The sequence below is a fragment of the Epinephelus fuscoguttatus genome, linkage group LG13 (genome assembly GCF_011397635.1).
Source record: "Epinephelus fuscoguttatus linkage group LG13, E.fuscoguttatus.final_Chr_v1".
Lineage (NCBI taxonomy): Eukaryota > Metazoa > Chordata > Actinopteri > Perciformes > Serranidae > Epinephelus > Epinephelus fuscoguttatus.
This window is the reverse complement of record NC_064764.1, coordinates 17,441,790-17,467,925: the sequence shown is the minus strand read 5'-3', so window position 1 is coordinate 17,467,925 and position 26,136 is coordinate 17,441,790. Positions and strand designations below refer to the sequence as shown.

At 40.0% G+C, this 26,136-nt stretch overlaps 1 protein-coding gene across 1 annotated transcript in view; it reads right to left on the bottom strand.

Annotated features, from left to right (window-relative positions):
* Nucleotides 1-6,832: 6,832 nt before the first annotated feature.
* The window catches only part of cps1 (carbamoyl-phosphate synthase 1, mitochondrial), a 91,646-nt gene continuing 72,342 nt past the window's right edge, over nt 6,833-26,136 (bottom strand). The window contains exons 33-38 of the mRNA XM_049593804.1: nt 21,090-21,164; nt 18,736-18,834; nt 11,310-11,369; nt 11,030-11,142; nt 9,373-9,502; nt 6,833-8,274 (exon numbers count right to left, since the gene is read on the bottom strand). Of these exons, the coding sequence (XP_049449761.1) occupies nt 8,164-8,274; nt 9,373-9,502; nt 11,030-11,142; nt 11,310-11,369; nt 18,736-18,834; nt 21,090-21,164 (588 nt within the window). The 3' untranslated portion in view covers nt 6,833-8,163. The remainder of the gene's footprint in view (nt 8,275-9,372; nt 9,503-11,029; nt 11,143-11,309; nt 11,370-18,735; nt 18,835-21,089; nt 21,165-26,136) is intronic.

Below are 26,136 nucleotides of genomic sequence, written 5' to 3'. Positions count from 1 at the left end.
CCAATTTCTTGCACCCAATCTGCTTCAAATGGGCTGTCGAATTTGGGGTTCAGGGAGTAAATGGAGTTGTAAATTATGGAGCTGGAGCGTTTCTGGATAGGCGCCAAAGCCAGAGGAGAATCCAACAGGGACCCAGGAGAGTGGTTAGGAAAATGGGGGTAGTTTAATTTAATGAAATTTCCTACTAAAAAGTGTGATTTGGGCAGGTCAAACCTAGTTGAGAGCTCTGTGAAATCAGTAAAGAGACAGTCTTTATAAAAACCTTTGATTTTCAGTAAGCTCTCATCTTGCCAAAGACGAAAAGTAGAGTCTGAGGAAGAGGGTGGAAACAAATGAGTTTTAAAAACTGGGCAGGAGGTAGTGGGTTAGTCCAGCTCAGAGTGTTTACAGAATTGTATCCAAATATTGACTAAGCTGGTGACAGCTGGGTTGAAACACTGGCTCAGTAGCTCTCTTGAATTACAAGCCCAGACGCCCCCATTGTTGTCCCAAGTGTAGTCCAGCAATGTCCAGCAAATTTTCACCTCGTAATACTGAAAACTAAGGAATACTTCGCACATCTGTTTTCAAACAGATGCGTAGGAGAGGTATGAGAAGAATAAAACTTGTAGAAAAGACTCCCGCACACTGTTTAACTTGAAAAAAATAATGATTTTTATGCTGCTGCAGCGTTTCGTGACTAGACCATCATCAGGCAAACAGTTTTGTAACAAAGAGGAGCCATCTTAAGTAGGAGTGGCTGTGAGTTTGCAAGTAGTCACATTACCCACATGCAGTAGGAAGACATCAATAAGTTAACGATCAACATTATGCATAGAAAGAACATAGAGGAACAAAGATGCAAAATTAAAAACAGCTTGATGACAGTTCTAAATGTACCCCCAAAATATTACATTAGATGGGTATGTTCCTGAGAACAGATGCTTAAATTCTTATTGTTAACCTACATTCTCTATAAATACACATCCAAATCTTGAAAAAATTGCAGCAGCATTAAATTTTTTGCAAGTTAGACAGTGTGTGGGAGTCTTTTATACAAGTTTTATACCTCTACCTATACCTTAATACTGAACATTTGACCACTGGTGAGTGTCACTCATTGTATGTCACTCATTGGGTAGCTCAGTCCATAGGGACTTGGGTTGGGAACCGGAGGGTCAAGTCCCCGTCAGGACCAAAATATGGAGCGTGGACTGGTAGCTGGAGAGGTGCCAGTTCACCTCCTGGGCACTGCCGAGATGCCCTTGAGCAAGGCACCGAACCCCCCACTGCTCGGAGCGCCTGTCATGGGCAGCCCACTCTGACATCTCTCCACTTAGTGCATGTATAGGTCTTGTTTGTGCATGTGTGTTCGGGCCTGTGTGTAAAAAACAAAACAAAACAAACACAAAAAAAAAAACGGTGAAAAAATTTAATTTCCCCTCGGGGATTAATAAAGTATATTAACAAAAGTGTGTTGTGGAGTCATACAGCTCTGATGAAGTGCAAAGCATTTGCTAAACTTGAAGTGGTTTCAACTTAACCTCGCTAAAAATAGAGATGTTTTTTTTGTTTGTCAGTCTGGAGTAATTTTGTTCACTCAAGAAAGGTCATATAGGAACTGAGATCTCTGTGCACTCCTACAGGATTCAAGGCCAGCAGACCCATAACTGATGATCAGTTTTTCATAATAACGGAGTAGAGTTATATTTAACAATGCACTTTAATCAAAGTGGGATTTGCAGACATACTGCTCAAGACATAGGGGTCTACCTGGAGAGTTATTGTCAGCAATGAACACCACAAGCCATCCTGTTGCTTGGTTACTGTGCCTGCAGTGAATCGTGACTCTGATGGCCTTGGGCTGCTGGGGTAGAATTAGCTCAACTGAACAGGATTTGAGACTTTGCAGAATTTGATATTTTCTGCGTGTGACAGCCAGTCAAAGGAAAACAAAAAAAAATAAGTGCAATTTTTCAATTCTGTCTGACATAACAAGAAGTCATGAATATATTTAGATTTCTCACTAATTCTCTCTCGTTCTCTCACTCCTGCTGTTACATTCTTGGCCAAAACCAAAGCCAAGAAAACTTCAATTATACTCTAGAAATTACGCTAAACTAAAAGCTGGGAAAGTGGCTACTATAGGGTGAAAGTTTACAGAACGTTGGCCCACACCCCAGCTCTGCTTTCTAATTAGCAGTCAATGGCAAAATCAACTGTATTTTGAGTTGATGTAGCTGCATATTTCCTCCATGTTTTCCCTATTGATTGTCAGTATTGGCACTTTTTCCCTTATTGACTATAAACAAACACAAAGTATCTTAGCTTTATTAACAAATAAGATAAGAATAAGGAAGAATAGCATGCTGACAGGTCAGATGATGCTACAGCAATGCTTGGAATCGACCGCCTGACCCCAGGTCAGTGCCCTCGTGCAGTACATTTAATAGAGTTAGCTTCGAATTTATTCTGTTAAGAGGTGAATGATCCAGTAAGGTTTGCTTTGACCCAGGCTGTCCTCCCTCCCACAGTAAATGTCATGTTGGCAACCAAATCAAGGGTTATGCAGTAACTGCTTGTGTATTATTAAAAAAAGATAACTGGTGCTCTTCAGCTACAACCCTTGGTGTGTGTGTGTGTGTGCGTGTGTGTGTGTGTTTGTGTAACTCAGTGAGTTTTATAATGATGAAGCCCCTCTTGGATACAACTAGTTCACAACATTCGTTCACGCACATCTTCACTAACAGAGCATCACTATTTGCTGTTTCAAACATCAGTCCTGACTTTTGCACATTCCAAAACAGCGACAACACTAATTTAGACATCTGTTTCTGAATAATGAAAGAGTCCTGAGGGCTCCTGTATTAGACGTAACATCAGCTACTACTACGTGGCGGCAATAAGCATGGTTCAAAACAGACTCTCAAATGAGAAAAATAAGCAGTATCATCCTTTTGTGAAGAGCTGGCGTAGAGCAGTGGTGCAATGTAACTATGTACATTTACACAAGTACTGTCCTTAAGTACAGGCAGTGTATACATTTGTTAAGATTAGCTCCACATTTACTAGGTCCAACATTAGTGACACTTGCATGCTGACTAAGTGTAGACTGTAGCTATAAGCCTGCCTTTGGCAACCTGGATATTGAGGCCGGCATTCTTTCTTCTGTTATTTGCATGTCACTGTTTCCAAAGTCCCTACGGGGAAACAGCAACTATTATCTCTGAGCTGACAACCTACATCCTGGAAATGACAAGTTTTGCCGAAGATTTTGATCATGCAATAAGGCATGCCCACTTTGTTCTTTTGGTGAATTGTTTTAAAGATACACAATGAATAAAACAACTTGTGAATGCTTCTCAGAAAATCTCAGAGCGTGTGTCAGTGAGACTGACTTCACCAGCATACGGATCTGTTCCTAGTGAGCTCTTCCAGGACTAAAGCACAGTCAGGCTTTACCTCTAGGTCACCAATCATCAAATTATGTTTTTTTTGTTTTTGCTTTTTTTGTTTTTTTTTAAATCAGTAAAGTTGAGTCAAGATACGTCTGTTTTTGTTGCTCTTGTTTTTCGGAGAATGAGCCATTTTAATGAAAGTGCTCCACCAAAACAAGTCTAACTGCACCAGGGGTGTCAAACTCATTTTAGTTCATGGGCCACGTACAAACCAATTTCAAATGGGCCAGACCAATAAAAACATTGCACAATAACCCATAAATAACAGCTGCAATTTTTTCCCCTTTCTTTTTGTGTTAAAGTACAATTACATTCTTTGGATGTTCATCCTTTTACAAAACAGATGAAAAGCCTGAGATGTCTTAAGAAAAATATGTCCAATTTCAACAATATGTCTCAGTTTTTCCACATTCAGGCAGTGTACTTCTCACTGTCATTACACATGCATTTATCCATACATTTCCTGATACAGATACAGGTGTGATACAATCAGATACAGATTCTTTTGCACTGAAGTTGCTGATTGACAATATTTTCAACAATGTTCAATATCTGTAAACATGCTCAAAATAAGAGAACTACATTCTGGGCAGGGCTGAAAAGCCTCTGCAGCAGAATTTTAAATAAGGTAGGCTATGCATGTTTAACTTGCTCCTGAAACCTGCCATCTCTTAGTCTAGTAATCTAGTGGGCCCAATTGGACCCCTTGGGGAGCTGGTTCTGGCCCATGGGCAGTATGTTTGACACCCCTGCCCTACACCAACACTATTTTGCAAGGGCACCGTTGCTCTATCTTGGGTCTTGAATCACCTAAGACGATTGTGATTGCTTTAAAGAAATAAAAGTAACACAGTGGGATTTTTCCCATATAGCAGAATCATAATGTGTGCTTCTGGACATTTCTCTGGAGCTGACACAGCACTTTGGAGACAGGTATGAGACACAAGTGACACTTAAATACATCACCAATTATAGTCTAGTGATAAAATATTTATTCTGCAAAATGAATGCTTTTATTTTTGCTACTTCAGTTATATTTTGATGCTAATACTTGTGTACTGTGTAAAGTTTCAAATGCAGGGCTGTTACTTGAAACGGAGTAGTTCTACACTGCGCTATTGCAACTTATATTTAAGTAAAAGATCTGCATACTTCCTTCACCACTCGCTTGCAGTCACAGTGAGACCACATTTACTGTGTAAACAAGAACTGCCCTTCTCTACCTTTCGGTTTATTTAACTTTAAATTCTGCAGCCAGATAGGGATGTGCTATTTGTGGATGTTGCTTAGTATCTTCTGTTACCTGCAGAAGCCGAGGCACAGACGTGAGGCTGGTAAACTTGTGTCAAATAGCTGGAGGAAGGTTGCCAAGGATTTGCAGGCAGATCAATATTAGCGGTCTTTGGAGGGTTGTGCTGTCTGTAAATGGAACCTGAAGCAGTTATGCTAGCAGGGGCACAAAATAGCTTAGACTAACTGTATAGCCTCATAATAGCATTAGCCTTGTGTTAGGCAGATAGTGTATTGGAATCAAATTGTTGTTTATTTCTGTGTTTAACCTTGTTCTTTTATTTGCCCCTACGGCATGATCATGCCCTTGATGTGTATGAATGATTTTAATATGCTTTAATAAGATTTTATCAGGGTTTCCTGGATATTTAAAGGGTGTTAAGAGGAAGGTGTCTATGAACATGATGGTTCACAGTTTTAAGTTTTACTGGCTGTTTCTCATGGTAGATATTGACTTTGCTTCTGATTTGACATAACTAATTTAAGTATTGAAACGTACATTCTTGACTGTTTTAATCTACAGAGGGAAGCAAAACAGACTTTCTCCCCTTTGGAGAAAAGTGTGGACTCTTTGAGTCATAGTTTTTGCATTTTCATGTATCTACATAGAGGCCCCTGTAAAGAAAATTCTTAACTGAAGAATAGCCCAAGGCAAAGGGATATTCTGATATTCTGATAGTTTTAGGGCTGTAGCTCAAACTACAGATTGTACTTCCTCATTTTTGAAACCCTGCCACCACCACTGACACAAAAGCCCAGTTCAGAGCAAAGATTCATGACAAGACAAGTTGAAACATGCAAGTACTAAAACCTGCCGGTTCACGCCAGTGCAACTAGATGAGATGGTGTATCATCTCTGTGCAACAACTCTGTACTTCTGTTCTGATTTGCAGCTTTTCAGGCTTATTTTGTGGCTGAATATAATTTGTAGCTTCTTAAAATAAGAATGAGGATAGTGATGGTGAGATACTGGCTACAGTTGCATTTGTAGTAATGAAACAGCAAAAAAACAAAACGAGCATCAGATGGACTGTATTTACAATAATTACACCACAATAATATGAATAACCTGAGCCAATTAATCAGTCAGTGAGAATGTGTGTGTGTGGGGGTGCATAAGCACATACAGCGAGCAGCAGCGGGGACCCACCATCCGACACCGGCACACTGTGAGGACAGAAACAAGGGTTTGCCTGGGGTGATTGGCTGTTGAAACAGGTGATGTGCTTTACATTCTAAACCCAGCCGCAGGGGATTCGACCAGCTGAGTTGCAGATGACACAATCAGCTGGCCTGAGTTGAGCTGAGACTGGCCAGTTAATACCGCTGCAACGTGCTAAAACGCTTTCCTCTCGTCACGAATCATTGGTCTGAACTGGACTAAAGAGTACACAAGTGGATTGAGAGAGAGAGAGATGCCCTTCTCTCTCTCTTCCTCAAACCGTAAAACTAGGTTGCACTGATTAAATATAAACCAATATTCTGTAAATGCATTGCTTCTTTCTCACCTAAAATATTTTCAGAAACATACTTTAGTGCACTGTTTAGCTGTAAAATGAGAGTCTGTGAACAGAAAGTAGGTGCCATTCTGCTTCATGTATTGTGTATAAAGAGGTTGAAAAGACTTGAGATCCAATAGCCATATATAGTCATATAGCACCAATTTCAAAAGTATTTGTGTCTTTCTACTGCATTAACAGACCAGTTTTGAAAAGAACATGAAAAGACGCTCCAGCAGTGTAATACCTTTTAAAGGTAACCCCACATTTCTGTCAGATTGAGTTGTTTTAGAGAGTTTGCTATTGCTGTGATTTTAAAATGCATGCTGTCGGCATTACAGACTTAACTGATAGAATCCCTAATGCAAGTCTTTTTTTCTTTTATCTGTTTCAGGGTCAGTATGCTATATTTTTGTATTAACCTCTTGGACAAAACTATTCTTTGACTTGGTGCTTAACAGTGATAATCCCTTGTTCCAATGCTGTTGCGCTGTCTGTGTGTAAATGGCCTGTTTAAAGCAGAGGCTGTGGCGTGAGAGGAAAGGCATGCTGATTTTAATGCATGTCCAGTACAAACACACACACACACAAACACACACACGCACAGAAATCATGTGAGATAAGACTTTGCATTTCAGTGAATTCTTATATAACACAAACAAACAGAAACAACAACAAAATGTATTGCTATGCAGTGTACACTTTTACACACTTGGAGTAGGATGTTTTAAAATGCAGAGCAGGTTGAAACACAGATTCAGTTTGAAAAAGACAGTATACACACACAAAATCCAAATATATAAACAGATCAGTTGTCATCAACTTCAAACTTTAAAGCTTTGGGCTCCAGGCTGGACCTCTTGAACAATAAAAGTTCCTTCTTATCCTTCTTACATTACATCATATATTCATTACAGCTACATTACCTTAATGTATATATTGTTAAGGACCATGCATATAGTACATGTTTACTATATGGTGCATTTTCATCATTATTTGAATGTATGAATGAGACCAAATAAATAGAAAAGGAAACTGGTCAAAAAATTGGTATTAAAATGAGCACAGTGAAAATAACGCTATTTAATCACAGTTAAAGAGGCCCCAAGAATAAAACTAATACAAAGAAAATAAACCACTGATCTCAAATAAAAGGAAAAAAAGGCAGTAAGAAACACTTACACACTTGCAACAATGCCCTCATGGACTTGTATAAGTGAAATATGTAATTACTCTCTCTGGTACCACTTAAGTCGCACTTTAAAGTGAGTTAGAAGTTGTAACTGTTTATCAACAATAATGAATTCTTTCATGCCTTATTGCTCATAAGACATTTATAAGAACAATTTTTGGACTGACAGGTTGTCAAACATTCCTCTAGCTGGTGTTAATCCTCCAGCAAGACACAGGCAAGAGGCTTCCTGTAAGAGTCCGTTTGACCTTCAGAGAAACACCTGCAGAACATCTGCTCCACAATCCATTTCTTTTGACAGCATATTAATATTAACAATGCAAGACTTTCCTTACTGTAAAAACCCTTTCTTAGTTATTACCATTAATCAGTGTCCTGTTGGAGGATTGACACCAACTAGAGACTTTTCACAACCTGGCAACCCAAAATTTGTCAATGTTTGTTATCTGTAAAACATTAATGAATGAATTAATTGATAAGTAATATAAAAAAAAAAAATTGTTACAACTTATAAAACGCTTAAAAAAGGTAACTTATTAAACAGTGGTACCAAATTTGTCAGGATGCATCAACATCGTTAATGACAGTATTTTAGTCTGCAACTCTTACCACTGAAATAACTCCACTCCTTCCTGACACAACAGGATGGTAAAACAGAAGAACTTTAAGAGACCGTATTCTGAACATTTGCTCCCAACTGATACTGCTGTTTTACAAAGGAATCCCAAGGGAATGGAAGGAAGCTTTACCCCTGCTGGGTGGCCCCTCGTTGGCTTTCTTTCTGCCGGTAGTGAAAGAGGCTGGTGGTGTCGAGCTCACCTGCATGGAGGATAGCCTCTGCAAACAGCTTCACCACCTAATACCCACAGAAGAATAACATCATGCTGAAGCTCATCAAGTAAGAGAGACAGACATATGTATGTAAATGTAACTTTTCCCCAGTCAATCACTACAGTTACATGCATAAAATCTTCATTTTTTGCCCTTATTAGTCAAAGAAAAAAATCCTTCTATGTTTTTTACATGAAATAAATATTCCACTTACATTCCTGTTTGCATGCAGCCATGTTACATAGATATTCCTTCAACTACCTTCTTGAAAAGGTTGGCATTGTGATATTTGTGCATATACAAAAACCTATATATCCAAGTCTTTCATAATGCGTAAAAGTAGGTGTGTTCCTCCTTCTAACCAGCACTGTGGGCTTTCTTTTGGGCATGCATTTCTACCTCAGCCTTGCAAACTGTTGGCAAGTTGGTTTGTGTACAATGTATCTGTGACAATGCACAGAGCTGACCATAGACAGGCAACCAACCCCTCCAAAACCCCAACTGAAACGAATATTGTGAATGTGCTATATTAAGCCCCATTTCCACCGAGCAGTACAGTATGGTACAATTATGTTTGGTACGCTTCTTTTCTGTTTCGACTGTGAGAAGTTGTGGATGGTACCAGTAGAACCGTTCTATACATTCCCAATTATTGGTCACCCCTGTGTTGGGGCACACGGTAGTAAAAGGTGGGGTAGGTCCCGCTCTCGGGAATCATGTGGTGATCTAACCCCCCAGTTCCAACCCCTGATCCTGAGTGCCAAGCAGGGAGGCAATGGGTCCCATTTTTATAGTCTTTGGTATGACCCGGCTAGGGATCGAACCCACAACCTCCCAGTCTCAGGGCGGACACTTAACCGCTAGGCCACTGAGCTGGTGTTTGATGGAAACGGGGCTTATATGTTCAAAGAATGCTCCAAAAACCCAAATAACACTGGCATGTCCCACATGTCTCATTTGGAAAATGCTTCATTGAGAAAAAGGCCTAATTCGGAACATCCAAACAGAAAATGCTGTTTTCATGACCTGTATCAAATTCAGAATACTCTCATATTCAGAATGATAGTGGAATATAACTGTGCATGTATACATGCCAGTCAGTGGCAGTGTGACAGTTACTTACCTGGTAATTGGTAATGAGGGGAACACCATGGTCGACAGCCATCCTGCGAATGGCGAAGTTGTCCTTCAGGTGGCGTGTGTTGTTATTGGGCAAGTTCACCACCAGGTCGATATGACCCTCGCTGATCAGTCTATAAAAACAGTGTCAGAGATGAAATCAACAACCAACTCTGTGACATCTTTAAAATTGTGTCCCAGTGGCTCTCAATGAGCCCCTAATAGATGGGTTGGGTTGTCCATACTGTCTAGTTTTAGCTTGATGTGCACATAGACAAGCCTTTGCTAATATGTCTGCTATGTGAACTTGTTCAACTAAAAGTATTTGAGGGCTCTGCTGCTTCAAGCCTGAGAGTTTGCTTCCTGGTGGTGAAAAAATGACATGCACACTGTTGGCCTGATCTTCTCTGTACACACACTCACAATAGGTGTCAGTTTGAACTACACCTGTCTCTTTTTTTAGGCTAGTTGGGTTCAACACACATAATTGTCATCCAGTTTATAGAACAATTAAAGCTTGAAATGAAGTGAAAAAGAAAGTTTAGTTAATTATAAGTTCCTTGTTTATAAGATGAGTTTCTGTCACAGGGAGTTGAGAAAATAATGTAAACAACTCGCAAAACAAGGAGAATTAACCCAATATTACCCTCTGCTGCACAAGTGCTTGAATTGATTTTGCTTACTTCCTAAATATAATACTTAGAGCATCTCTCTTTCACACGCACACACATACACACAGTAAAGCCCTGGCAGTGTTGACTTTTTCATTTGAAGGCCTTTGACAGACAGCATTGAATTAGGGCTGGATTCTGAAAGGAAATATGGAGGACAGACAACAGTAACGACAAAGGTCATGTTCCTCTCTATAAAGACTTGGCCTCTCTGCCACCTTGCACAGCTGATGCCTGCCAGCCAGCCTTGTGTGTATGTGTGTGTGCGTGTGCGTTTGTAGTTTGGTCTGGGCCTGTTAAATCCCCTTCACCATCTCATTTCCAAACATATGGTCCAGATGGCTTTCATTGTAGCACGATCATGACTTGTTTGCAGAATCATTACCTGAAAATTGCAGTCAGTCGGCCTGCTACAGTTCTTCAATGTTTCTACAACGTTTAAAAAGGTTGGACTTTTGACAACTGAACAATGGCGGAAAGAAACTCAGTCAGCTTCACTTTAACCGCAGTCAACTAAAATGTCAATTAAAGCTAGTTTAAATGATACAAAAAAGTAGAAGTTATAATTTGCTTTACTGTTGCCCATGGGCAAATGGAAACCAGGATGCTTCAGCCTCTTTTTTTTTATTTCCCCAAACTTGCTTTGACACTGCTCAGACAAGACTTTCCTCATCCTTCCTAATTCTGGCTAATGCAATGGCTGTGGACTTCTAAGTCTGCTACATCTTCTTTGATCTTGTCAGCATATTACAGAGATAATGAAGGGGCTATGCCCTTAGATCTTAAGGCAGTATCTGATTAGATATTAGATCCAGATTTTGAATCTAATGAATTACAATTTATGTATTACTTAAGCACTGCCTCCGGAAACCATAAGCAAGTCCTAGCCTCAGAGTTTTGGCTCAGAGTTTCACACTAGCTGGCTTTGTTGTCCAGGGTTCCTTGAATATATAACGTAAATTAGGTGCTCAAAAATGAATGTTTCCAAACCTCTTAATACTGGGAAGACTGGTGTCTCCTTCCTTGCTACTGGGCCAGGCAACTGGAGTGGCAGGTACATCATTGGCACACAGCCAGCCAGACGTGGCTTCAGTGGCATAGAGCTAGAGGACAGGATTAAGGCAACATTACAACAAGTATTTAAGGTAAGTTAGGACAGAGGCAGAGGAAGCAAGAAACTCCATCAACAAGTGTTGAAAATCAAGGCTGAAATATTGTCTGATGTTCAAAGACAAGTCTGGTTTGAAACATCCAAGCTGTCAGAACTCACCTTGAATCCTTCCTCTTTCAGCTGGTGGGCTGTAGCCAGGAAATTGGGTCGGAACGAATGCTGGGCGAGAGGGGAAGCAGAAATGTGAAAGGAAGAAACAAAATGCAGCATTAGAAAGACAGAGAAAAGAAGTGTTATCATGTTGATTTTGATGTTCATCCAAAATGGTTCACAGCAGTTGTAGGAAAAGGTTCAGTGTGGAGATTCAAGTAAAGTGAGCTTTAATTTCCCCTCATCTCTTGGTCCCCGTTTCAAATCAGTATTCATAATGTGCAATGGTCATTGCTTTCCACCTCTATTTTTTGGTTAGAGTTGCTGCAACAAAATATTGTAGCACAATATTTTATGATGCAAAAATGATGACTGCAGTTCATATATCTAGGAAATCTTATCAACAGGTTCCCCGAGTATGAGCAATGTGCTGTGGAGCAGCCTTTTTTTTTTTTTTTTTTTTTTACATGTTTGGTTGTCTATTTTCTTTCTCACTCTGCTCGGATGGTTTTGCCGACTGTCTATTGGCAACAACCAGCCAAAAATAGACAAAGGTCTCTGACAGTAGATGTGTTTACTGCGACAACAAACAGTGACTGTGTTACAACTCAGGCTGAATCATTCCCAAGCTTACCAGGAACTCCAGTTGCAGTTTTGCAGGCGTTCGTCCCACTTTGCGTCTTTCGATTGACTTAATGTATCCGTGCCTCTTTTTCCTATCACTGCATATATAATACAACTGAAAGGCAGCTTTCAACACATTTGCTTTGGAAACCTGGGTTTGGTGCCAGCTATAGTTTTCAGAGAATGTTAGTCAAATCAAGTTTGGATATTTGCTGTTTAGCTCAAGGATGCCATTGCTATTTAGGCATGTTTTATGCTTTAATTAAGAAAGTAAAGTTCTATGTCTTCTAAGTTAGCAAGTGCAGGCTTTGACCCGGCCACCTAAGAGTTCTGGAGACTGACCCCCAAAGCCACTCCAGCATTACAGTGCCAAGGTTACATTAATTCAACTTTTCAAATTAGTTAATTTCTATGATTTAATTTTATGTTTAGTTTTCCCTTTGTGATGAATATATTTATTTTTTGAGGAACTGATTATTATTTTAATTTATTCAGAATTTTTAGGGTATTTGATGGCTCTTTACTGAATTCAGAATAGAACAGAATAGAGACTAAAAAAAGTGGAAAGAGAAAAAGTCCCTGGTTAGGGACTTATTTAACTAATGTATACTGTATAAAAAATGACTGCTGACTTGACTGAATGTGAGTGTGGCAGTAAATTGACTGTCTGACAATCCATTTGCATTGGATTGTACAGATGTTGTGTTCATTCATATATATCGGAGTCCTGCATGGGTCTGATTTCCAAGACCTGCTTCTGAACTGGACCGCCGGAATACAGCATCCGCCCCTCCCCGCCCCTCCCCGCCCCTCCCCGGCACACACAGGTTGGGTTGTGGATCAATTGGATCCACAACCCAACCTTATACAAGTGTGCAATCTATAACTGTAAATCCTATATTAATCATGCCTTGTTCAAATAATTTGGTTCAGCAGCATGTTAAAGATTATTATTTAGGGACATTTCATGCATGTGAAACTAAGATAATATATTTTAAAATAAAAGTAATTCAGGAAATACAATTAAGGGCCCTGTGTGTAAGGTTTAGGGGATTTAGTGGTATCTAGTGGTGAGGATTGCAGATTGCAACCAGCTGAAATTCCTAGTTAGAATTCCATCAGTGGTCATTGTTCAGGAGGCTTTTACCGATAGACGAATTACCCGCAGAGATCTCTTCCTCTTCAAAATGGACCCCAGGAAGCTGGGAAAATACACTGAATCAAGCAGTTTCATGTTACAAATCAGTTTCTTCTACCCTGTTCAGCATTTTGCAGACAGCTTACTTGCCTAGCACGTGCTAATGTGGGCTTACCTTATTTCTGATCCTGACATTAAGGAGGTTTTTACCAAGTTATTTGCATCGGTCTCTTCCTCTCCAAATCAAACAGACCTGATAATTTAAACCAGTAAAAACACTGAGAAAAGCTGCTTGGCATGTCAGAGACAGTCTGAAAGCCCAGCACCCACCGATCTGTGCTCGCTTTTTTTCTGATAACTTAGGATCCACACATTCAGAAGGTTTCTATAGAGAGCCAAATGATCTGCAGAAGTCTCCTTCTCTACTGTTTCACAGTAGAAATCAGTGTTTCTCAGATGCACTGAGTTTGGCGCTTTGGAAACGGCCTGCAAACCTTGCACCTGCCAATCTGTACTCATCTTTTTCTCTGATAACTCAGGATCCACACATTCAAAAGGTTTTTACGAATTATCCGCAGAGGTCTCTTCCTCTCCAAAACAAATGGACCTGGTGATTTAAGCTGAGAAAAACACTGAATAAAGCAGTTTCTCTCAAAAAGGTGTTTTTCCAACACTTGTTGCGTAGGGGGTGTGAACTACAGTGGCTGACAAGGAAAGGCGAATGGCCCTATCTAGAACCAGTGTTTGGGTTTGTCCATGTAACTGTAAGACCCAACTGTTGAAACATGGCAACGCAACATGACAATTTTCGTAGACAAGATCCGGTCCCTATGTAGATATAATCGGCTCATTCTAAGGTAACAAAAATGATAACAAAATTGATTCTTATTTGCAGGCGATTACACACTAAAGGAAACACACTTATCATATTTCATTCCATTTCTGCCAGTATGTCCCCATGTATCCTACACATTGGATCTTTGAATGATTTCTTATTCTCATAATATTGGGCAGCACACAGTTAACATGCCTGTCAGCAGTCATATGATTAGATTCTTAAAAACATTGACAATATTTCCGCTCACACACCTGCGATTCAACACCCATGTTCCATGGTCCCCTAACCCGAAAATAAACTTAAGACAAAAAACCTGCAAGGAATCACCTTTTTGCATGTGACATGCTGGGTACACAATGGTACTTGCCCTGTGGCAGGACCGTGTTATATATTTAAACATCCATTATTACATGTTATATTTGATACACAAACAACACAGAATGTAAAGGAAGAATAAAAAAAAACATTTTGTAATGCATTTATGTTGCTAGACATCAGCCTCAAATGACCCACTTAATGGATTCCACCAAACATACTGAAAGTGCTGAAAACTCTTTTGTGAGTTTTTGCTGCTAATTTGCAACTGATTATGCTCAAACTGGATGCCCTTCAGCTTAGTAAACAATATGCTTGCTAAAATTACTGCTGTCTCACCAAAACCATTGTGATATGGTTTGATATTCTTTGTATATTCTGCAGTCTACTTTACTCAGCCTTGTATGACATACATGTTTCTAATTTGGCTTGCAGTTTTGACACCGTATTAGTACAAAAAAGGGTACAGCTAATTAAAAAGATGGAGGCAAACAGTGAGAACTGGAGAGAGTGTGACAGAGAGAGAGAGAGACAGAGACGATGCAGGTTCCCTCATCAGGATACACCACTGTCCTATTTTCCAAGGATGATGAGTGTCAACTTTCCAGAAAGGCAGCAGTTTTATCACACTCTTTCCCTGCAGATTGCAGCTACTGTCCTTTTACTACTGTATCCGTCTATATGACTCATCAAGTATGTGCTACCAGCATAAATTAATGACACAAAGCAACCAATCTGTCTAGAACCAAAAATCTGCATTGACAGTTGTTCTTGGCAAGTCGGGGGCTGGGGCGTAACAGAGCAGCTGGAAACACAAATGACTCATTACTGCGTTTTAAGCTGATATGGTAAACGCAACCAGCTCCTCATTTACAACAGTAGCATTCATTTGGAGTCGTAATTCTTGTTAATTCATGAAAGCAGGTCCAATATTCGCACTCCTTAATATCCTCAAGAAACTGCATTCACAATACAAAAAATTATGTTAGCCAATGTTTTGTCAGCTTCCTTGGTACAGGAAATAAATAAGTGAAAAAAATACATATATAAACTTTTAGGCTTGATTAGGCTTTTTGAGAATGACAAAGCTGTGCAGAATAAGGCACTTGGAGCACAGTACAAAGGGCATTGAAAGTTCAGCCGTGGAGAGTTTTATTGGTTGACTATGACTATAAAATGAAAGGATGTTTTGCTGCCTCTCGCAGCAGCTGCAGTCGGAGTAAAACATAACTTAATTCACCGGGCCGACTGCCGGCGACTTTTAAGGTGGAACGTTAACTTAATGTTACTCGTCAACATGAGTTGATGATGTAATCAATCAGTACGCCTTAAATTTCACTTTAAAGTAGCTGTGCGGAACTTTTTCCCATTAATTAAACTGTCACTAGTTCGTATCACCCCCCACCACCCCCCCCCCGGAAGATCTGCATATTTATTTGAACCCAACAGCGACAAAAAAAGCCTTTCTCTATATGGCTATTTAGCATAGCCTTGGTCGGGTCGGACACAGCAGAAGTCAGCAAACCAGAATACGGCACCCGGAGGCGGAAGTAAGTCTGCCCACCCGCAGCGGCCCACAGCCATTAAACCACAGAAGAAGAAGGAGCCGTGTTTATGAGTAGGATTTAAGAAACAGGCAAATGACATATAGTAGGGAGTAGTGAATGATTTCGGACACATTGCACACTCTTGTACAGTAGGTGGTGGTATGCACCTGGAAGTTGTTTGCGATCCGCCAATAAATTGAGAGAAGAAGAACCGCGTTTACAGAGTGTTCTTTGAGTAAGCGGTATGCAACGGGCATTACTGAACACATAACAGTTTTACCAGAGATGTATCTATAAGGATCTATAAGGTTGTACTTTCGATGTCATGGCGGATAAAGAAGGAGCACCATCTAAAAGAAAAGAACAGAAGAACAGAAGAAGGCTAAACGGGACAGTGATAGGGCTCGAGCCCAAACGCATTTAAACCTCGGTCTGGCATTCACCAGGTGGAGAGAGCTGAGATATTTGAAGGGTTTTAAAACTGATCCCGAGTTGGCCCTTTTCCTAGGTATGTAGACAGGTATGTAATTTTTGTTTTTATGTAGAGAATATACTGCAACTTGTTAGACGTTGTTTCACTTCAATATATGATGACATGGAAGTTATAAGCAAGCTAAATGTAACGTTAGCTGATGTGAACCACTTTTGTCTAGTAACATTACAACATACGCCACAAAATTATCTGTGACTGTGACCATGAACACAAATATCCAGCAGGCAGTTGTCCTCAGTTTATAAGAAATTCAGAGCTACACCAGAACATTTATGATTTTCCTCTTGCTCTCCAAAACAAATGCATGCAGTAATTGCCAGTTGCAGTCGAGATTTTACGAATGAAGCCGAATGCCGGCTGCAGTCGGAATTTTCCGACACCAGGCTGTGTGTGTCATACCGCTTCGACCAAATGGGGCACTATAATCAACGAAAACATAAAGTTCCAGCTGCTTTAACAACTTTGACCATTTCATTAGTTTTTATACAACATACACTTTTAGCGGAGCAGTGAGTGGCAAAAACCCCGCCCATCAGTAGGGCTGCAACTAACTATTATTTTCATCGTCAACTAATCTGTCGATTATTTCTTCGATTAGTCGACTAATCATTTTATCGAAAAATGTGTTAAAATGTTGAATAATGTCGGTCTGTCTCTCCCAAACCCCAAAATTATGTCATCTAATGTCTTGTTTCGTACTCACGCCAAAGGGTTTTAGTTCACTGTCATGGGAGAGTGTGTAAAGCTGCCAATATTTGAACATAAGAAGCTGCAATAAGAGTATTTTGGGGTACTTTTATAGTACTTTTCCATGACTGATTATCCACCGATTATTTTAATAGTTGATTAGTCATCAATTAGTCGACTAATCGTTGCAGCCCTACCCACGAGTACTGTTTGCAGTGGAAACGCTAGGGTCTAGGTACTGTGTCTGAAGGGTTAATTTTGGTTCCAGAGGTAACATACTAAAAATGTTTGGTAGAACCGGTGCTTCTGTGTCCCCATTTCTCTCTGCCATTGTTCTGCCTACTGTCTTCTTGGCGCAAAGTCAACATTTATACTTGGATGGATGGATGATTGCAATCATGTATCTATAGGAAAGTAGCAAAAATAACAAATTTACTGGCCAAGATAGTCTACATGTGTTGTTTCTGCACCATGAGTAGCAGTGCTGTTCATAGTAGGTACTAAAACCAATGGAGGGAGTGAGAGAAAGAGAGAGCTGCAAGCTGCAAAAAGGAACCTTTAGAGAGCTGTGCAACAGGCAGACAATGTCACATACGCAAGTATATGTGATACATTACCAGTATATGACAAACACACTGAAAGAAAATATAGAAACAGGTTTCTGTGTTTGCTACTTGAATATACTTAGCAGCATGGGTGGTAACACATTAGTCACATTTGTACACTGTCAGCAGAATAATCACAATACACCCACGTTAGGAACTCTGATGATGATGACACCATGGCAACAGTATAGTACAAGGGAGTCCCCGTGCAAATATAACACCACCACCTGTGTGAAACTGTGACATTTTACCACCCTCACGCCAGAGGCCACAGCCTTTGTCACGAGATTGCCTCACTAAATTGCAAAATGTATCAAAGACTGTTTTCATCCTTCTACCACAAACGTTCTCAAAACTACTGGAGGTAAATTCCATCTGTGTTGCTGTGTATTCTGGATCTGTCAGCTTAAAGTGTGGCTGCTTGTCAGCCTTGTTACAGTGCGTATGTGACCCCAAGGTACTTGCCTTGAAGTGGACCTGTTCCCCAAGAGCACCAATTATACAGCGAGTGTTGTGAGTGCTTTGTTAACGCTGCATTAGTCAAACTCGCAGTTTGGCAACCCAGGGCGGCAGCCAGACTTAATTACCAAAACGCATGTAACGTGGTATCATTAAAAAGTAGAGTGCTCAGGCTCACATTTTCTTCATTTCTGCAGCTGAGGACGGGGAGAGGATTGAGGGATGTTTGTATCAAGTTTGTCAGCAGTGGTTATAGAGAACGTCTTTTAAAAGAGCATGTGTTTGATGAGATACACGTTTTTGTACAGCACTTAACTAGTTTTGTAATTTTTTACGAGATGTTTCTCTTCACTGGGAGATTTTATAATGAGGATTATTGTTTTTTTGGATGCTCACTGATTGAGTGTTATGGCTGTGTAGTTCCTCTTATTCATTCAGGTATAACAGCATCAGGTTTACTCATCTAATCCACTCATCTCCATCACTGCTGATAGGTTGAGTGCTGTTGTCTTTAAGTCACATGGGAGTTGTTAGCGACACATGAATCAAGGGGTGATTCGATGTGAAACAAACTAAGGACTGTCAGGCTGGTGCTGTAAGAAGCTGATAGCCTGAAAGATTTATGCCACCTGTTCAGACGGCACTTGCATTTGGTGTCTTGTGGGCAGGAGGCACCAAAAGGAAACACGAACAGGAGGCAAGTGGACTTCCAGATGGCTGTAGTCTTACCTGAATCCCAATCAGGATGCCCTTCTGTGGTAGCTTGAAGCCTGTGGAGAGCATAGCCTTCAGGAAGGCTGAATAAATGTTTGGTCCAAAACAAGCTACCTGCAATAAGACACACAGACACAAGAGTAACTGTTAACATTGAATCTCCAAATTAGATGGGCTTAAAAGGGTAACACTTTATATTAAGGTGCACATATTCACCACAAACTAGTTGCTTATAAGCATGCATATATATTATTGCCCTATGCTGCATGAACAGATTCTACAACTGCTAGGCCATTAGAATTTTCCCTTATTAACCTCAATATTGCTGCTCATTGATAGTAAGTAAGAAGGCTGTTGTTCATTATTTATGATCTTAAAACACTTTGCTCAGCGTGGACCCTATGAGGTTGTAGTATTGCAAGAATAATCATTCTCCCTTAATACTACCTCATAAATATGGTCTAGTCTTATGCGATAAAACAGACAACAAAGTGGTAATAGTGTCCAAATTACTTATTAAATTACTAATTTAGTCTTTCTAACTCAAAAAATGTTCTAAAGTGCGTATATCTACTTTACTAGTAGTTTAACGCTTATTAACCAACACATTTTCCCTATTCTACAGTTACCTCATCTTAACACAGTAAATCCATTATAGCACACAACTACTGCAATAAATATCTCCTTTTTCAATGGACCATTTCAGAGATTTTCAAACTTCTGACTGCCTCTCTGTAGACTGCGCTCACATGTGTGCGCTTGCACGAGACTGTGAGACACTGGCACCGCCTTCATGTGTTTTCACGTGTTTTCGCTGGTCTCGTGCGCAAGTGCGCACACATGAGCTCGGTGTACACAGAGAGGCAGTTAGAGCTACAGGCTACAATGAGGCTAAAAACAGAGATTAAATTACGTTTTTCCAAACAACTTTTTATGTCGGGGTTTCAGGACACTTGGATCACTATGGACGAGCAGTATGGAGATATTCTGTTGTTTCAATTATGTGTTTTTTGGACGTTTTAATCTGGGGCGCCATCAGCCTCCATTAGGTGGAGTTTTGTTGCTAGCCCCATCTCTGCAAGGGATGTGAGGACTCTAAAACTTCACCTGAGCCTCCCTTGGCATATGGGTGAGTAGATAATGGCTGAATTTTCATTTTTGGGTGCACTATCCTTTTAAGATTATTGTCTGTTAATTGCAGTAATTGTGTGTTATAATGGGATTGTGAAGAAGAGGCAACTTTAGAATAGACAACCTGTGTGGTTTAATAAGTGTCAAACTACTAGTGAATTAGTTACAAACAGAACTTCAGTTTAGAAAACAGATCACGCACTGATCAGATGTTAAAACCACTGGTGGGTGAAGTGAATTGAATCAATCAACTTGTTACAATAGTGTTCTGTTGGGAAACTTTGGGTCCTGGCATTCATGTGGATACCATCTGGCACGCTTCACCCACCTAAACACCACTACAGACAACGTATACCCTCCCTTATGGAAATGACAGTGGCCCCTCAGCAGGACAATGCTCCAAGCCACACCACAAAAGCTGCTCAGGAATGGCCTGAGGAAGGTGACAAAGAGCTCAAGGTATTAACCTGGCCTCCAAATTCCCCAGATCCCAATCTGATTGAGCATTTGTGGGACATGGCGTTACCCCACCTTACAACCCACAGGACTCAAAGCATCCAATGCCAGAGCCAGACACCAAAGGACATCTCCAGAGGTCCTGTGTCCATGCTTTGATGGGTCAGAGCCAAGTCCGATCCAAGGAGGCCCCACCATGAATCAGAGGTACCTCTGGGGTACCGGTACATCCCACATATGTGCTATCAATTGGTATCCAGGGAATTTCGAGGCCATGTTCCTTGGGCCACTCCTGAGCAGTTTTTGTGATGTGGCATGGTGCATTGTCCTGCTAGGGGGGCAACTGCCATCGGGAAGTGCTATTGTCATGAGGAGGCGTACTTGGTCTGCAACAGTGTTTCGGCGGATGGAGTGTGTGGCATCCACATGAATGCCAGGACCACTGGATTGTAACAGGATGATAAATGTTCTTCATTTCACCTGCCAGTGGTTGTAATTGTTTTAGCTGATCGGTATAATCCAAGTTAGAGAGACTGAATTTAGAGTCATATGGATACTATTGACACTTGTACTTTTCTGTAAAGCCCATACACAGCACAACATATAAAGCTCATAATTAGTTACTGGACTACTAGTTGTAGAATATGGTCATGAGGAATCAATTATTTAAGTGCTTTATAATGACCAATAAAGAGAATAACCTTAACATGAAGTGTTACTAAAATAGGTAATAATAACACGTTTTAACAGAAAATGGGGTTGTATGTCTTTGAGGGGCTTACTTCTCCGGTGGAGGCCATCTCACAGCGAAGCACAGGGTCTGCTTCCCTCAGACGTGGCCAAGAGAACATTGGTGCCTGGTGAAAGAAGGGGAGAGGAGAGTGATAAGGGATTTGTGCTAAGACTACAATGCTTCTTAAAAAAATGTCATCGTTTAGCTGTAAGCAGTGGGAGTTGGATCACTTCATCAAAAAGGTAGTTTTGGTGACACTTAACCACTGGCTATGACTTTTCTTTCAAACAGAAATTCCAGTTGATAAACCACAAAGAAACTTTTAACCAATATTAGTGGAGGCATTATAGACAAACAAATACAAACATAGTGGCAATCAATAGAGAATCACCTCCAACATAAATGCCATCAGGCCATTGGAATCATTTCAAGAATTTCATGATACTGTTGTCACCTGGAGGCAAAACAAAGCTAGCATTCACTTAAAATGTAACTAACTAGCTAAGCCTGTGGCAGTTGCATAATATGCTTTGGGCAAACAATGTCGATTAAATAATGAAAAAAGTGGTCATACAAACTAACAACAAAGTGTCACCCCCAACCCATCCCCAAATACTATTCATTATTTACTTATCTCATGCAAGCCACCACTTCTGCTTAAACTATGAAACTCTAAGGCCACATCAGTGAGAAGAGGAAAGGTATGGTAGCACAGGCAGGGTTAAAGAGATTAGGGCTCCAACTGCTGGTGAAGACAGACTAAAAAGGGAGAATCTAAAAAGAAAGGAGGCTTTTCAAAGTGCTGGCCACCGATGGCTTTAGCAGCCTGTTTGACATGCTGTCTCCACACTGAGAAGAAGGTAGGTGGCCTGAGTGATGGAGCAACAGCAGGGTGAGGCAGAGGAGGAGCATGAAGGAGAATAGAAAGACAAAAAGGGGGTGAGAAAGAATAAAATGACTTGTGGAGAGGGTGAATGAGAAGACTTGAGAGAAGAACAGGTGTAACAAAAGAAGGGACTAAAAATAATTAACATTTAGACAGGAGAAATAAACTTAACAGTTAAAAGAAGATGAAAAGTAAGGGAATAGGCAAGAAAATAAAATGCAAAGAGAGATAAAGGTAAAGATACAATTTTAGAAGAGGAGATGGAGAGGAGGAAATGAAAGGAAAGTGTAGGAAGGAACATAAGACAGTAGTTTCTCGTTATTGTATTGCACACAAATTAAAAAACAGTGGCGCACCGAGTGGGAAGCCATTCTTATTTCTCCATTTAAAAGCAGACAACCCCCATTACCTTGAAGAGAGAGAGACGTTGTGATGTTGTGTGGTTCATGCATACACACGCAGAAACACACACAAAGAGGCAAGGGCCACTAGGGGGGGATTCATCCTTGAAGCCGGTTATCTAATCAGCTGAATGTAATGTTGGCATACTAATGTAAGAAGGGACGAAGAGAAGTGAATGCAGACAGAGAACCAGCATCGCTTATCTGGGCATTGTTCAAAGAGTCAGAGAAAGACAGAGAAGTATGCATAGATAAAATGGCAGAATGTAACCAAGAAAGAAAATGAAATAGAGGGAGAGGAACAGAGAGAGAGAGGGGGAATAACAGCAAGAGGGAACTTTTAATAGTGTCATAAAAGAGACAAGAAACTACAATACAAAGAGGGGAATTTGTGAAATACAGAAATGCAGCACAACAGTGGATTTGTACATAATCCCAGTGAAGAAAAGACCCTTGTTTTACTCACTGTAGAACCAAATCTGCAGCAGACACTTTAAACTATGAAGCAGGAAGTGGAAATATAACAACAAACAACAGGAGAAATGTCATCACCAACACCAGCGGAGATTTAAATAGTCTGAAAATGAGAAACCGTACAAAAGCCCTCATGAACAAAATTATGAAAACCTCAGGGGTTTCAGTTAAAATGGTTTGTCGTCCATATGTAATGTTGTGTCTCTGGAATAGAATGTATGTGACTATCACACAATAACCAAGGTTCTGTGACGACAACATCCTACAAACACACACACAAACACTACCTCCCCATCTTTCTATCCCACACTGGCCGCCCACTCCTGAGAGACAGTAGAATTGTGAAGCTCCACAACATGAACAATATTATCTTGGGGTACCAGCTGAGCTCCAGTAGAGAAGGAAATGAATAAAGTAAGACATTTCCACATCACACTGTTGCTCACTATGGGCCTCGTTGGAGTTGGAAGTGGCACCTGTGTAAATGTCTTTATTGTTGCATGTTGCAGCTGAATGGAAATTAGCACCTGCATTTGTAGCCACAGCTTTTTGAATGACAGGTCCCATATTCTTTACTGATGATGCTGTTTTTGGTATTGGTGTGCTAAGGGGACCTAGATGGTAAATATTGTAGGGCCATACCGGAAAATTGGTAGGGCTTCTGTACAGTAGGTTATTACTAAAGACATTGCTGGGTAATTACTGATACGTTTCATGATGGCCAACACTTGGTCATTATTAGTATTTTCTGTGTGGATTCAAGGGTGTAAGGGTGCTTGTGGGTAGGATGATCAGCTTGGTCACTAGGCAGTTGCTAGGGTGCTTCAGGTGGGTTCTTTTGGTATTGCTAAGGTGTTGGAGTGGGTGCTTCTCTACTTGGAGTGGTTGCATTAGCATAACACTGTGTCCTAATTGGGTGCAACATGAGTGAGTGGCAGTGACTAAATCAGTTTGAGTGAATTTTTGTCAGACGCCCCATTTTTATTCTATGCCTGTCGCTCACTTTGAAAGCGCCACGATGGACAAGGAATGGCTGATTCACTCCTCATTTCACTACAGAAACTTCAATAAGTTGCCATCTGGCTGGAGGTCACCAGGGAGCTGAATTATTGTTGTGTGGGATGCTCAGCAGAGCGATCTAGCAAGCTAGCTTGTTTTACAAAGTGGAGATGGTGGTATGATATAGTATGGTAGCTACAGCAATGATACCCCAGAAGGTATCTTTGTGGATATGAATAATAAGTAAGCACATACCGAGCCATTTTTTCAGTGGTTACTCTAAGCACACAGCTGTTACGTTTAGATGATGTGACGGAATTTCATATTCAGTGGATTCAATGGATGTGGACAGACAGTGTCCAATGTAATGTGATGCGGCACGATAGTCAGACACTCGATTAATATGGTGTTACGAGGCGGGCCTACTGTTCAGTGTTGTTGCCACGGAAGTTGGAGTTGTTGCTATAGTGATTCTAGACGGCTTCTAAGGTTAAATAGTTGGATACAAATGTCAGTTTTCTTTATCCGGTAATTACCTTTTTTTTTCTGTGAAAATCTGTTAAAGTCTGATATAGTTGAATCTCTACAGTTACAATATGCAGTGAAAATAATTCCCTCTGAGTTGTCCTAACACATTGTCCAAACAGCAAGTGAGCGTCCAACTATCACATTGCATTACGTAACATTAGACGCTCCTTGTCCACACTGAATCTGTTAAATATGCATTTCAGTTACCTCAGGTAAACAATCCAAGTAACTATCAGCCAAGCGCTCAAGATCAGACTGAAGATGTAACTACTTAAAAGATGGGTGAGTACTTGCTATCTTTCCATATTTATACTTGTTAAACAAACACCATGTTTTATATTGTGATATTCATTGGATATGATATAGCCAACAGCAAGTAGGTTGTTATTAGCAATGGGATTAACCAGAAACTTTCAGCTCCCTGGTGATCTCACTAGCCAGCTGACACTTAAGCATTCAAGTTTATGACATTAAAGTTTTTGAAGTAAAAAATAGGAGATAACTCCTCACATCATCTTCATGAAGAGAAAGGAATAAATAGAAACAGTGCATCTGGCAAAAGTTCAACGAATAATAAACAGTGAAATCAAACTGATTTTGTTGCTAACACTCGCTCATGTTGAATTCGGTTAGGACACATGTAAGCTGGAGGAATTTACTTCATGTTTATGTGTTTCCCCAATGGATGTAGGCTTGTGTAATATTTTCTTATTTTTAAAGTAGCATTATAATGCACTTGAGTCTATTAACAAGACTTATTTTATTTGGAATATAACGTACAAGCAAAAGTAGCCTACCTTTTAATAAAAATATACTGTAAATCTACATGCTTTTGTGATGTCAATATTTATATAGCCTACCTATCTATTGTTTTTAAGCTCAATAAACACATATAATTTTTGCTGGAATTTCTCCTATATATCAGGCACACTGAAATCTTTCAGGACACATGGACCGGTACTAAAACGGCACACTGTCATCTGTCAGAGAAGCAGTACTGATACTAGCCTTAGTGCTGGTAGCAGTAGCATTACTTAGTAGTAGCAGTATTTTTTTAATGTTTGTGGATAAGGAGTGAAAATTGGAATAGAGAGCCGTTTGACAAAATTCTTCTTTTCCTGTTCAGAAAACCCCACAAAGTGGCCAGAGAGGGCGACCTCACCCTTAACATTCCCACTGTACAGTAGCTGACGACGGTTTGAAAAAGTTTTTAAAAAGGGTAAAACTTTAGCAAATACCTAAAAAACAGTTAAAAAAATATCAAAATTGATTTAAAACTATATATATATATATATATATATATATATATATATATATATACACACACACACACACACACACACACACATATATATATATATATATATATATATATATATATAGTGACCCATTTTAAGGCATAATGAAGTTATTATGTCAAATGACATTGCCATTATTCTCTCTAGAGGGGAGAGGCATTATGGCACATTTCTAAAGCTATGTAACAGATTGCTACCAAAAGTCAAGGCAATGTATTGTACGTACATTTGCTGAAAAATGTTTGAGATATCGTCATAGTACTAACTCATTACCGAGCACAATAAAAAAGTATTGACAATATTTGACAGGGAGACAAACTAGCAAAGATTTATTGTCCAACATGCTTTTATTGAGGTAAAATTGGGTGGTATTAACATGACTTCCTTACATTGAAGTGATGTTTCTAGCAGTTTTTCCCAAGTAATTGGACACAAAAGAATGTGTCTATCTCAGAAGCCACACCATAATGTCCTGCATGCCATGGTCAAGGGGACAAACCATGCAACAGT